A 14523-nucleotide genomic window follows, 5' to 3' on the forward strand; every position below is an offset into this window, starting at 1 on the left:
CTGTTGTTGTTTTTTTCCCCATGGGTTTGACTCTTTCTCCTTGTATGGAATTTTCATATTTTTCTTTAAGGTTTAGTCACTTAACCATTGTTTTACTAAATGGGAATTCTCTACTGACAGAGATTTTTAGCAACAAATGTATTTTTCTTAAAATTTGTGTAAGACAAAAATTACATATTATTTTGGCAGTGATCATGCATGACCTTTGCTACCTGATGGCTGCCGTGGCAGAAAAACTCATGTAGGAAGTTTATCACAGGGAGAATATATACAGGTACCTTGGTTATCAGTAGACTTTGCACTACTTGTAACCATTTAGTCTACGCTTTGTAGCTCTCTCTTCTTTTATCATGATGTCTTACATTTATTTTTGCATCTAAGTGAAGGATAGAGCGTGGCAAAAGTCCAGATAACCTATAATGACTTTCACATTACTTTAAAAAATCCAGTTAACCAACGTACTGTACTGACAACATATTGCTTAATCATAATCAGTTTTAATCCAACACCAAACTAAGCATAATATTGTCACACATTGGTTTGTTGAAGATGCAGAATTTAGAAATTCAGATCCTTGAGCCCTACTGCCAAAAATCCTCCTTCCCAGTTGATTATTTTACATAGACAGGTTTGGGAGCTACTGAACCATTTGTAAGGGGCAGTTTTCAAATAATTGTCAAGGGTTTAAAATTCATCAGAGGATTCTACAATCAGTGAAAATAAGTTGTCTTAGGAACCTGTTAACTGCATTTATCTATTTATGAAGTTCCTAAGAAATATTTCCTCTGGGGGAAAAATGCTACCTTGAAAAAAAAACCAGAAAACCATTCTTATAAACTATTTCTGGGATTCCTCATTGAGATTAAGATTCTGATTTTATTTTATTATTTATTTATTTATTTATTTGAGACAGAGTCGCTCTGTCACCCACTGCAACAGAGCTCACTGCAACCTCCGCTTCCCAGGTTTAAGCGATTCTCCTGCCTCAGCCTCCCAAGTAGCTGGGATTACAGGCGCGGGCCACCATGCCCGACTAATTTTTTTTTTTTGTATCTTCAGTAGAAACAGGGTTTCACCATGTTGGTCAGGCTGGTCTCGAACTCCTGACCTCAAATGATCCGCCCACCTTGGCCTCCCAAAGTGCTGGGATTACAGGCGTGAGCCACCATGCCTGGCCTATGATTCTATTTTTTAAATTCATTACAGTCTATATTAATATTAGAGAACTAATACTCAAACAGAATTTGAGTGAACTATTATAAATGACAGAAAAATTTGCCCTCTCTCTTAATTTTACATGAAATCATTTTTAAAATTGGTGGGGTTTTTGTTTTGTTTTGTTTTGTTTTCTGTTTGCTTGTTTTTTGATCCCAGGGTCAAGCCAGGAAACTTGGTTGTTATAATGGGCTGCCTTTTTGATTTCACTAAATTCTGTGAATTCTCCGTATGTATAGTGTTCCATTGTCCTCCCAATAAAAACATACTATAGTTTCCCTTGGCTAAAACCCATGTAGGCAGTGGTGTGCCGGTAATGCTTGACAACTGAGGGAAAGAGGACTGATTCATACAATTTGCTAATTTCTGTGATGTAAAGTACTGCCTACAATAGCCTAGTTCAAGCTCGCAGCGTGACCTCACTGAATGTGGAGCTGGAAAGAAATGCACACAGCACACTTAGTATTTCTAGTATTTTCACCATACAGATAGAATAGATGTATATAACTTGAAGAGCATAGTAAAATGTAAAATAATTAGGAATAAATATAATTAGAAAATAATGAGTTTTTGACTATTTCCCTTTGTCTTTAATAAATTTTATATGTATAACTTATTTTACTGTTTGGATACCAAATAAACTGTTTCCATGCTTATCTTTGGGAAATGCCACTGTTTCAAAATGGGAGGTTTTTGCTTAGCGTTTTCTTCCTTATTCTATTGTTTAAATTAATTACCTATGTTAAATTTATCAACAACAAAGAAGAAGCTCTCCAGGTGATTTTGACGTGTTGCAGGGTTGGGGACCAGTCTTTTCTTGGTTTGCCTGGCACCTTAGAGCTGCATTTTGTGCTTAATTACACTGACTACAACATTTTAACTATTTATGCTCTGTTATGTTCTTTCAAATGATTTGAGAATTTTTTTTCCAAATTGATATGTTAAATTATAAAGAAAAATAACAGAATTGAGACTAGAAAATAGCAATCAAAGAAAATAAAAATTTGGTGAGTACAAATATAAATATGCCAATTCTGAGGACCACAAGTGTTGATATAGTAGAACAACAGATTTGATTCTGAGTTTCCTGGCAACCCATGGAGGGAAGCAAGGAATAATATAATTCTTTTCAGTTGGAAGGAAGGCATCAATTTCTCAAAGAAAGCTAAGCATTGCATTGTACTAAATTTCAGAGTAAATCTCTCATATGAAATTTCATATATAGGGATACTGACTAATAAAATAGTGCCGTATTTCTCTACTTCTTATGGATTTTATAGAGCAGATTATTATAATATACTTCAAAAAAATCAAGAATGTAGTATGACTTTCCCCCCAAAGGAGACAGGTGTAATAATTTAGGAATATAACCTAGTAATCAAGTTAGAATAACATCACCTAGAGGAATAAAGATTTACAACAATGTTGGCAAAAGATGACAGATAGGTTTACCTAGCTCCTGTCCTTGGTTAGCGTGAGGTTATGGTGCTGTGTTGACAAGGATTCTGAGACCAGGGTCAGCAAAAACAAATGTAGGGAATGCCTAGCAATCTCTGACTTGATCACAAGAAGGAGGAGTAGCACAGTTACCTCTGCATCTTTGCCATCCTTACTTCACATCTTATGTAAATTTCATGGGTTTTAGATGGTATCTCTAGTATAAACTGGATTACTAATGGAGTTTATACTCTTCGATAAGAGGCTGGAGGCCAGGCACAGTGGTTCACACCTGCAATCCCAGCACTTTGGGAGGCCGAGGCAGACAGATTGCTTGAGACCAGGAGTTTGAGCCCAGCCTGGCCAACATGGCAAGACCCCCCTCTCTACAAAAAAATACAAAAATTAGCCAGGCATGGTGGCACTTGAACCCAGGAGGCGGAGGTTGCAGTGAGCCAAGATCATGCCACTGCGTTCCAGCCTGGGCGACAGAGCAAGACTCTGTCTCAAAAAAAATAAAAAATAGTTTTAAAAAAGAGGCTGGAGTGTTGTATTTTGTATTGATTTTTGAGAGTGTATATAGTGTGTGTGTGTGTGTGAATTGTGACTAATTTATTCTAATGAGCTTGGGACATGTCTTCCATCATTCCAATTTTTGATCCTCTAGTTTATTTTGTTTGTTTAATATTAGCTATCCTATTTTAGTTTACCTCTAGTCTCATTGAATTGTTTTTAGTCCCTTAGTCTAATAGTACACTGTAATTAATTTTTTTGTTGTTGTTTAGAAGCATGATTCTGAAAGCCATGAAATAATGGGAATTTGGCCAACTAATTCTTGCATAAGTGTGGTCATATTACATTTAAGTAATATGTAGATTATCAGCAATAAATTATTTGTTATATTTATTTTTAACAAGCTACAATTTAAATTATTTTGTCATATTAGAGAGGGAATTTGTAATCTAAAGAAAATTTCAGGGGAAAGTATAGCTAGTTCAGAAATTAATTATTAACACTACTAACTATGATATTTATGGATTTTTCTCCATTTTAGTAGTGATTTATACACTGCATAATTGTTCTAATCCATACCTTATTACCTTAGAAATACAATTCATTTTTCGAACAGAATGTCTGTTAGCTACTCTTTTACTTTACTTAATGCATCTGTTGACTTTTTTCTTATTTTTTTAAATAGTCCTGAAATGGATATTTTCATACATTCTTGGTAGTAATATGTATAGGTGTTACCCTTCTAAAGAGCACGTTGGCAGAGGACCTTCAAAATTGACCCCGTTATTTCACTTCTAGGAAAATATCATTAGGAAGTAGAGGTTTTAAGTGTGAATTCTGGAGTAAGAGTGCCTGGCTTTGAATGCAGCCGACAGACTTACAAATTATATGACCTTGGGTTAGTTTCTTACCTTTTTAAGCCTCAGTCTTTGCATCTGTAAAATTGGTTTTAAAATAACACCCATCTCTAGTTGTTGTTGTGAAAATCAAGTGATATAAGTAAAGTGCTTAACATTGTGGCTCTTATGAAATGTCAATAAATAATTGCTGTTGTTAATAATCATAGAAAGATTGTTCGTAGCATTAGTTAAAATAGAAAACAGGTAGGAAAGGATTTGAATGATTTTCATTCATATAAGGGAATACTATACCATGTAGTTGTTAAATAATATTTTTAAAGAATATTTAAAGACATAAGAAAATGCTGATAATGTAGCACTGAGTGAAACAGAAGGATAAAAATCTCTATATGCTCTAAGGTGTTAATTATGTTTTAAATTATCTTCTAATGATGTGTTAAAATATTGTTTTTAAAATGTTAATTATGTTTACAAGTAATGATTCTTAAAAATATAGAAAAAATCTGGAAAAGGGGGCTCACTGTTAATAATTCTTAAAACTAGGTAATAGGTAATGGAGATTTATTATATTCATACTATTCTATTTCTACATATTTTTGTTTTTCATAATACTTTTTAAAAAGAATGACAAGAAGAATAGATTAAAAACAGATTAAATCCTTGATATTAGTGCTTTGTAACCTGTTTAAATGTAAATTAACTGTTGACCAGTTTTGTTATTAAACCATTATTTATACTTTTTAATGGTTTCTTAAAGCATTTGAGAGATGTATATCAGACTTATTTGGTTAAGGATGAATTGTGTCTGAATATCTGTATAGAAAATAGCTGTTTTAAGTATTTTCCGTATCTGAAAATGATATGAGGACCATCTCCCACTACTGCATTCCCATAAGTGGTTTTATTTTTCATCTTTTAAAATGGTGCAGATTTTTCAACATAGCCAGCGTTCGTACATTTCCAAAGTCAACTTTACATTACTCGGGGTGAACAGTATCTTATTTTGACAAAATTTCCCCTCTTTAGATGGAAATGAGGCAAAGAGGAAAGGTGTAACTATTTCTTCTTGTCTCTATAACTGAAACAATATTCAATGTAAGTGAATTTTACTTGTAGCAAATATTCCCTTTATAAGCCCTCCATTTATCTTGTAGGTGGCCCTGTAAAATATACTTTATTTGATTTTACACACTGTGCTCATGCTTTGGCTTTATGCCCAACCTCCCAGGCTGCAGACATCTACAGTAGACCCCAGTGTTAAAGAAAACAAGCCCCTCAAAACCCTAGAAAATATTACAGTTATTAATAATAAATTCTCAGTAATATTCACATTGGAGCAGTAATAAATTATATTAATAGTAGCAGTCCTTAAAAATGGTCCCACTATTCACTAAAACATTCAATCTTACCCATGTTCCAAATGAAATGATTATTGTTTTCTACTTTCTACTCTTACAAGAAAGAGGTGTTAAGGGTATTCTGTTTATTTGTTTGACTTATTCTCTTTAATACAGAAGTTAAAAAATAAAGGCAAAGCACATATATGTATAGTATCAACTAGCACCAAATCCTTCGTATGTGAGAGAAAATGATCTGCTTTGGAAGCCAGTTACATACATTTAAGAAATATGTCAAGCAATCTAAAATGAATATGTTAAATGGAAAATGACTAGTCCTGACAAATTCTTCTAAAATGCAAAATAGCGGTAATTTAGAAGTTTATGGAGGAAGGGTAGATCTTGAAGAAAAATATGTGTTTTAATTAAGGAAGAAAATAAAGAACGGGAAGAAAGAAGAGGAAGAAAGATAGGGAGGGAGGCAATCCAGGCATGAAGCAGACGCTCCTGGATTGAAGTAGAAATACAAGAGGCATATTGAGGAAACCATGTTGGAACAGATGGTTTATATGAGGCAGTGCTTTTCAAATTATGTTCTGATGCCACCCCCAGAGGGGCTAGCCAGCAAGGGGTGAGGAGGCCCGCTAGTGAAGTCTTTAAGTGAGGCAGTGCTGCAGGTATATTAGAAAAACTGATCTGACAGTGGGCACAGAGGAATGTGTTGGGAAGCTATTCAGTAAGTCCGATGAGATGGCATGAGCCCAGATGTATTATTGGCCATGAGTTTGAAAATAAAACAAGAGAATGGATGCATGTACTCTCACCAAGGGAGAACCACCAGGAGTAGGTTACAGATGGGAAGAATGTTGTACTGGGGGAAGGAGGTATCAAAGCCCCATCAGTGAAAGAAATGAAGAATCCCACATTGAATGTAAATCTGATGATACTAGATTGTATGAGAATACAGAAGATAATACTTTGATTGTATCCAAGTTCTAAAGGGAAATATAAAGTGAATTAAAATAATTAGCTTGAATATGTAAAACATAACTTTGGGATTATATCTAGTGTCAGCAGTGTGGATGAACACACAGCAGATCTGGGAATTGTGTTCTTGTTTACACTCTAGTTAGTTGTTTCCTTAGATGTCTCTAAACTGAAAAGCTCCTGTGCGGTGGAGGAGTGGTGGGGTGCTAAGTTAAACTGAAAAGCCCCAAGCTTTGTGGCACAGCTAAAAATCCTGTATCCAGAGCCTGGGGGTTGGCAGTTCAGTGAAGTCGCTTTCACAGGTAATATTGTTAAATAAGGCAGAGTTGTTTTTTTTCTTTTAGAGACGGAGTCTTACTCTGTCGCCCAGGCTGGAGTGCCAGTGGCACGATCTCGGCTCATTGCAGCCTCCACCTCCCAGGTTCCAGCGATTCTCCTACCTCAGCCTCCTGGGTAGCTGGGATTACAGGCACACGTCACCATGCCTGCTAATTTTTGTATTTTTAGTAGAGACAGGGTTTCCCCATGTTGGCCAAGCTGGTCTCGAACTCCTGACCTCAGGTAATCCATCCCCCTCAACCTCCCAAGGTGCTAGGATTACAGGCATGAGCCACTGCGCCTAGCCTTAAGGCAGAGATTGTTAATGATGTGGCTTCTAGTTGGTAAGTATAAAATCCCCAGCAAGAGAAGCGTATTCTTCCTGTGACTTGTTGACATAAGCCCCAAACCGATGGATAAGGAAGCCACCAGGCATGTACTGCCCTCTGCAGCAATCAGTCAATCAATTGGTAAACAAACTAACTATAAATGAACTAAAAATATGGAGAGATGTAAATATTTGCTCCAGTGTAAGAAAGACTTATGTAAATGCAAACACTTATTTACTCTAAAGGTTCACAAATATATATGTGTTATGGGCTGAATTCTGTCTCCCCAAACTTCATATATTGAAGTCCTAACCCCCTGCGCATCAGAATGTGACTGCATTTGGAGTTAAGTTATTTAAAGGTGTGATTAAGTTCAAGTACGGTCTTTAGAGAGGGCCTTAATCCAGTATGATTGGCTTCCTTCTAAGAAGAGATTAGGCCACACACACAAACTGAGGGGCCATTATGTGAGGACACAGCTAGAAGGCTACAAGCCAAGGAAAGAGGCCTCAGAAGACACCAAATCTGCCAACGTTTTGGTCTTGGGCTTCTAGCCTCCAGGACTGTGAGAAAGCAAATTTCTGTAGTTGAAGCCACCCAGTCTGTGGTATTTTGTCAGGGTAGCCCTAGCAAACTAATACAGTATGCATGCATTTCTGTAAAATTTGTAAATTAAAACAAAAGATAATAACCTACAAAAATATTGATTAACATATAAAATAGACAAGGAAGGACCTAGAATCAACAACATTCCAGTAGCAATGAGCACACTTAGCTCCCAGATCTTGGCTTCAAATACTGTTCTCCAATAAAAGGAACTGGGGCTCCTTGGAGAAATAGCTGATTCTAGGAATGGGGCAGGAGATACAGTAGTCCCCCTTTATCAGAGGGGAATATGTTCCGAGATTCCTGGTGGATGCCTGAAACCACGGATAGCACCAAAGCCTATATATACTATATTTTTTTAATCTGATAACCAAAACAGCTGCTAAGAATAAGCGACTACAGGGCAGGTAATGTATACAGCATGGATACACTGAACAAAGGGATGATTTGTTATTTGTAGAGAATAACTCCCCACTCAAGCATGGGCTGTGCATGGTGACTTCTTTCCAAATAATATAGTACTAAAAAGTGGACAAAAAAGAGTAACAGCAAAATCTGACAAAGTCCTACTCCAGCATGGTGGTCAAGATTAACAGCAGTGATAAGTCACGTTGATAGACTGTGTCCTTGATATAATGTGATAAGAATTGCATTTGACCTCTGTGGTTTTCCTCCCGAAAACCCATATCTCACTCTAATCATGATTAGAGTGAATAGAGAAGCATCGTACAACATACTTAACCAGCACTCCTGAAAACTGTCAAGGTGATAAAAAACAAAGTCTGAGAAATTTACAGCCAAAAAAGCTAAGAGAGTAGCTGAGTGTAATGTGCTATCCTAGAATAGAGAAAGGAGACTAGGTAAAAACTAAGGAAACCTAAATAAAGTATAAAGTTTAATTCATAAACAAAAATCAGCACTGGTACATTAATTGTAATAAGTGTACCATGCCAATATAAGATGTTAATAATAGGGGAAACTGGGTATGTAGTATATGGGAACTATCTGTACTATCTTTCCAACTTTTCTGTAAAATATTCTCAAAAAATGGCTACTTAAAACAACAGAAAACAAATCGACAAAGTTATCGTATACTCATCAAAAGGCCAGTAAGCACTTGAAAAAATTTCAAATTTACTGGTATTCAGAAACACACATTAGGCCAGATGCTGTGGCTTGTGCCTGTAATCCTAGCACTTTGGGAGGCTGAGGCAGGCAGATTGCTTGAGGTCAGGAGTTCGAGACCAGCCTGGGCAACATGGCGAAATCCCATCTCTACTAAAAATACAAAAATTGGCAAGACATGGTAGCACATGCCTGTAATCCCAGGTACTCAGGAGGCTGAGGCATGAGAATCGCTTGAACCTGGGAGACGGAGGCTGCAGTGAGCCGATGTCACACCACTGCACTCCAGTCTGGGCGACGGCGAGACCCTGTCTCAGAAAAAAAAAAAGAAATGCACATTAAAATAGCTATAAGGTTATTGTTTTTCTTCTGTTTAGCTTGCAATTTTTTTTTTCCTAACGATGATACCTATGATCGGCAATGTATACGAATGTAAAATGGATCAGCCTTTCTGGAGGGCATTTTGGTAATAGATAAAAATGTGTGTACCCCTTGAAGCAGCAACATCACAACCAAGAAGTGAACATCAGTGATGACAAAGTTTTTCACAGTGTTGTGTAGAATAGTAAAACCTCAGAAATTAATCAAAAGGTTGTAAGCATGGAATTGTTTACATAAAGTAAAGGAACGTCAATGTGTGATGCAATGCAGACATTGAGAATAATACTGGCAGGGCATGGTGGCTCATGCCTATAATCCCAGCACTTTGGGAGGCCAAGGCAGGTGGATCACTTGAGGTAAGGAGTTTGAGACCAGCCTGGCCAACATGGCGAACCCTGTCTCTACTAAAAATACAAAAAAAATTAGCCGGGCATAGTGGCACACACCTGTAATCCCAGCTACTCAGGAGCCTGAGGCAGGAGAATTGCTTGTCCCCAGGAGACAGAGGCTGCAGTGAGCTGAGATCGCACCACTACACTCTGGCCTTGGTGGCAGAGCAACACTCCATGTCAATCAATTGGTCAATTAATAAATAAAAATACTGTAGGATAACATTTGAGGACAAAAAACTTCTGTGCCATATTATGTGAAAATATCCATTGTAAACTGTGTATACTGTGTCATGAGATTTCTGTGTCTATCTTTTCATTATTCATTTGTACATATGTCTTGGACCTGGGATTTGGTGATCTTTACAAATGGCATTAAATTAAGTCCTATTCGTGATTTAAAATCAACTTGTAAATGCTTAAAGTTATTTTAATGCATATTATAGTTAATGTATCAAGAATTGCCTTACAACTCTGTCATAATTAGAACCCAGTGATTCTAACTAGTGGAGTGAAGGACCAAGTTTTCATTACCACAAATTGTGTATGTGTATGTTTATGTCTTAGGTATACTACACGTGGATAAATAGTGGGATTTGTGTGCAATAAGATATTGCCTGTGATTATCTCTGACCGGCAGGGTTGGAGCAATTTTTATTTTATTATTGGTGATTTCCTACATTTTCTAAATGTTGTTCAAGGAACCACAGAATATTTTTTGCAATGAGATAAAAAGTTTTAGAGGTCAATTTTTTCAAAAAATAAAGTTTTTATTTTCATGAAATTGCTATCTAAATATTTAAATCATCTTTTTTTTTTTTTTTTTGAGACAGAGTCTTGCTCTGTCACCCAGGCTGGAGTGCAGTGGCACGATCTTGGCTCACTGCAAGCTCTGTCCCCCGGGTTCACGCCATTCTCCTGCCTCAGCCTCCCCAGCAGCTGGGACTACAGGCACACCCGCCATGCCCGGCTAATTTTTTTGTATTTTTAGTAGAGATGGGGTTTCACTGTGTTAGCCTGGATGGTCTTGATCTCCTGACCTCGTGATCCACCTGCCTCGACCTCCCAAAGTGCTGGGATTACAGGCGTGAGCCACTGCGCCTGGCTAAATTATCTTTTTATTAAAAATATTTTTTTACTTTTTCTGAGCGGATTTAATTTACACACAAATTTACAGTTATTTGTTTATTAGGTTAAATTTTTATGAGCTGTTTAAAACATTGTTGTGTTTGAACAGTATTCTCATTTTTTTTACTTTTAGGCTGGTGTTTGGAATGCTTTATCCTGCATATTATTCATACAAAGCTGTGAAAACAAAAAACGTGAAGGAATATGTAAGTATAGTTTTATGAGTGATTAATCTGAGTTTAATATTTTAATGATACACACTAAAAAACTGCTATTCTCTTAGAAACGGCTGGAGTAGTGTTTTGGGTTAAAAGGTGTTATGAATGTGAAGTAACAAAACTAATCTTTTTTAAAATCTTTGAAGATAACCCCAAAGTGGAGTTTCAATAAAAATAAGTGTATGGTTCCCAAGATGAGTAATTGAATAGGTCTTGATTTAGTCTATAAATTCCAGTGTAATAAGGGGTTGGAGAACTTTTGTTTGTTTGACTTGGGGAGGGGAGTTGTCGGGCTTTTTGCCTTATAAATTTATAGGTACATTGAGAATATCTCTCTGGCCCCAAAGCTTTTTTCCTCTTCTGTAGGTGTTTCATCACTTTCTAATCTATATAAATATGCAGATACTCCATCACCACTGACAACTGCAGTCTTTTTTCCTTCTTGAATCAGACTCCATTTGTAATTATTTTGCTTTGATTTGCGATGAGTCCTCAATATTTCTTTGTTTTTAGTTTCCTCTTCCCTATTCCCTAATTTTCTTTTTCTGTCACTAACATTTATTTTTTAGGATTTCTGAAGTTCTCCTCATTTCTCATTTTATTCATACTGTGTAATAGTAAATGGCCTTCCCCACCTATAAATCCTGATATAGTTTAGTATATGTGATGGAGTGAATTTTTAGAGAATAGCAAAAGCATATTGTATTGGTGGTGTTAATCAACAGGATAAGCAGTCAATACTGAGATAACAGCACATCAATAACTATGCCTCTTTTTTTAAAATTGAGGTGACATTCACATAACATAAAATTAACCATTTCAGAGGCATTTGATGCATTCACAATATTATACATATATATAATACAATATAATACAACTCTTTCTAGTTCCAAAATATTTTCATCACCCCAAATAAAACCCTGTGCCCAAGTTGCTGACAACCACCAACCTGCTGTTTGTATGTATTTACCTATCCTGGATATTTCATATAAATAGAATCATATAATATGTGACCTTTTGTGTCTGGCTCCTTTCACTCAGCATAATGTTTTTAAGGTTCATATGTATCTTTGTATTTTATTTTGAATGTGTTATATTCCTTTTTATGGCTGAGTAACATTCTACTGTATGGATATATGACATTTTGCTTATCCATTCATCTGTTGACAGACATATTAATTGTTCTATCTTTTGGCTATTATGAATGGTACTGCTACAAACATTCACATACAAGGATTTGTTTGAGCACCTGCGTTTGATTCTTTGGGATATATAGCTGTGGTTCTTTGTAAGGAATCTTGGATGATAGTCTTGTCATCCAATTGGTCAAATGAACAGAGATTAGAACATGATTCTTTATATTTTCAGGGTTTTTGTGGGGTGGGAGGAAGGGACAGACTCTGAAACTTTTATAACTAACTCATTTTATTAAACTTTTACAGTCATTTTTTTCTCTTGTATATAAAACTAACTTCTGAAGTGAAGTATATATTAATATAAGTCAAAATGGTGGAATACATCTGGCAGAGGTAAATAAGTTACATAGTTGGGCTCTCAAATTTTTCTATCCTTTTATTATATGTGTCTTTTGGACCTAGGATTGGTGAAATTAATCTTAAGAGATGGAACCATATTAAGTCCTGGTAATTTAAATTCATTTTATACATGGCTTGAAGCTTCATATTCTAATATAAGTTGGAGTAAATACTTTGCGTATTGTTTTATAGTGCTGGCATACATTAGTTTCTAGATGCCAGCGTGTCTGTTAACAGCGCTTCTCAAGCTGCCTGTGGTACAGGACCACTTTTGTTTTTCGAGTAAGTCATAGACTAATCCTTTTTTTTTTTTTTTTTTTGAGACGGAGTCTTGCTCTGTCACCCAGGCCGGAGTGCACTGGCGCGATCTTGGCTCACTGGAAGCTCCACCTCCCGGGTTCACGCCATTCTCCTGCCTCAGCCTCCCAAGTAGCTGGGACTACAGGCGCCCGCCACCACGCCCTGCTAATTTTTTTGTATTTTTAATAGAGATGGGGTTTCACCATATTAGCCAGGATGGTCTCGATCTCCCGACCTCGTGATCCACCCGCCTCAGCCTCCCAAAGTGCTGGGATTACAGGCGTGAGCCACTGTGCCCTGCCGACTAATACTTTTATAAAATGAAATACTAATCACTAGAAATAAAGAAATGAAAAAAGCCCCTAAACCTGAAATACAACCCAGAATTTTTTTTTTTTTTTTTTTTTTTTTTGAGACAGGGTCTTGCTGTTATCACCCAAGCTGGAGTGCAGTGGCACCATCATAGTTCACTGTAGCCTGGACCTCATGGGCTCAAGCGATCCTCCTACCTCAGCCTTCTCAGTAGCTGGGACTACAGACGTGCACCACCATGCCCAGCTAATTTTTTTTTTATTATTTTTTATAGAGACACAGTCTTACTATGTTGCCCAGGTTGATCTTGGACTCCTGGCCTCAGGTTATCCACCTACTTCAGCCTCTCAAAGTACTGGGATTATAGGCATGAGCCACAGTGCCCAACTCCCAAATTTTTTATTGCTATATTCAGTAACATGAAATTACTGTCAAATAATGTACTTTTGCCTATTGTTTTCATTATTGTATTATTAATATACTTACAGTAACACAGTAGTGCTTTTACAGCCTTGTACAATTCCATAGACAACACTCTGCCCTACTGTGTAATATTTTAATTGGAATTCTCTTTTGAAAGATAAAATTAAGAGTTGGCCATCATTTCCAAACACCATGAAAATATGAGTTGAAGAATCTGCTTCTGGCCAGTGCTTAATAAATGGGAACCATTTCCCTATTTGGAATGTTTTTTATATTGTTATTAAATTAGATCTTTTTTTGAGTCTAATTCAATGTACAGTTGAAGTACAGGGTATTATGTCTCTCAACATTGGGCCCATTTCACCTAGAAAGCATTCCAGAAGCCCGGGATATATAATAATTTGGTGTGCTGCTGTGTGTGTGTGTGCATTGTATATATATTTGTGCTTACGGTATTCTCCAATCTTTTCTCCCAAATCTGCTTTTTTTTTTTTTTTTTAGGAAAAGAAAGCTAAGTACAAATTTTAAATGTTTAGATGAGAAGCTCTAATAACTTGAGAATATTATCAGTAAGCACAGAAATACCATCCCTAAAATAAACGTCAAAGGTAAAGGGATAGCATAAGAAATATAAAAATAGTTAATAAACTGTAATAAAAAATAGGCTTGGCCACGTGCAGTGGCTCACAACTGTAATCTCAACACTTTGGGAGGCCAAGGCGGGTGGATCACTTGAGGCCAGGAGTTTGAGACCAGCCTGGCCAACATGGTAAAACCCCGTCTCTACAAAAAATAAAAAAATTAGCCGGGTATGGTGGCATATGCCTGTAGTCCTAGCTACTGGAAAGGCTGAGGTGGGAGAATCACCTGAGCCTGGGAATCGAGACTACAGTGAGACATGATCCCGCCACTGCACTCCAACCTGGACAACAGAATGAAACCCTGTCTCAAAAAAAATACTAACAATAATAATAAAATAAAAATCAGAAAGATTAATGCATTTATAAATGATGTGCATCAACTTTGTTAATATTAATTTTTAGAGACTTAAAAACAACAACAAAAAAAGACTTAAAAAAAAGAATTTATGTGTTTTATTGCCCCTGATAC

General features: G+C 36.4%; 1 protein-coding gene across 1 annotated transcript in view; it reads left to right on the plus strand.

Moving 5' to 3' along the window:
- Window positions 1-14523, plus strand: part of REEP3 (receptor accessory protein 3) — a 105326-nt gene that overhangs the window by 34468 nt on the left and 56335 nt on the right. Inside the window, exon 2 of the mRNA XM_009458537.4 lies at window positions 10759-10831. Within this exon, the coding sequence (XP_009456812.2) occupies window positions 10759-10831 (73 nt within the window). The remainder of the gene's footprint in view (window positions 1-10758; window positions 10832-14523) is intronic.

The sequence above is a fragment of the Pan troglodytes genome, chromosome 8 (genome assembly GCF_028858775.2).
Source record: "Pan troglodytes isolate AG18354 chromosome 8, NHGRI_mPanTro3-v2.0_pri, whole genome shotgun sequence".
In the NCBI taxonomy this organism is placed as follows: Eukaryota; Metazoa; Chordata; class Mammalia; order Primates; family Hominidae; genus Pan; species Pan troglodytes.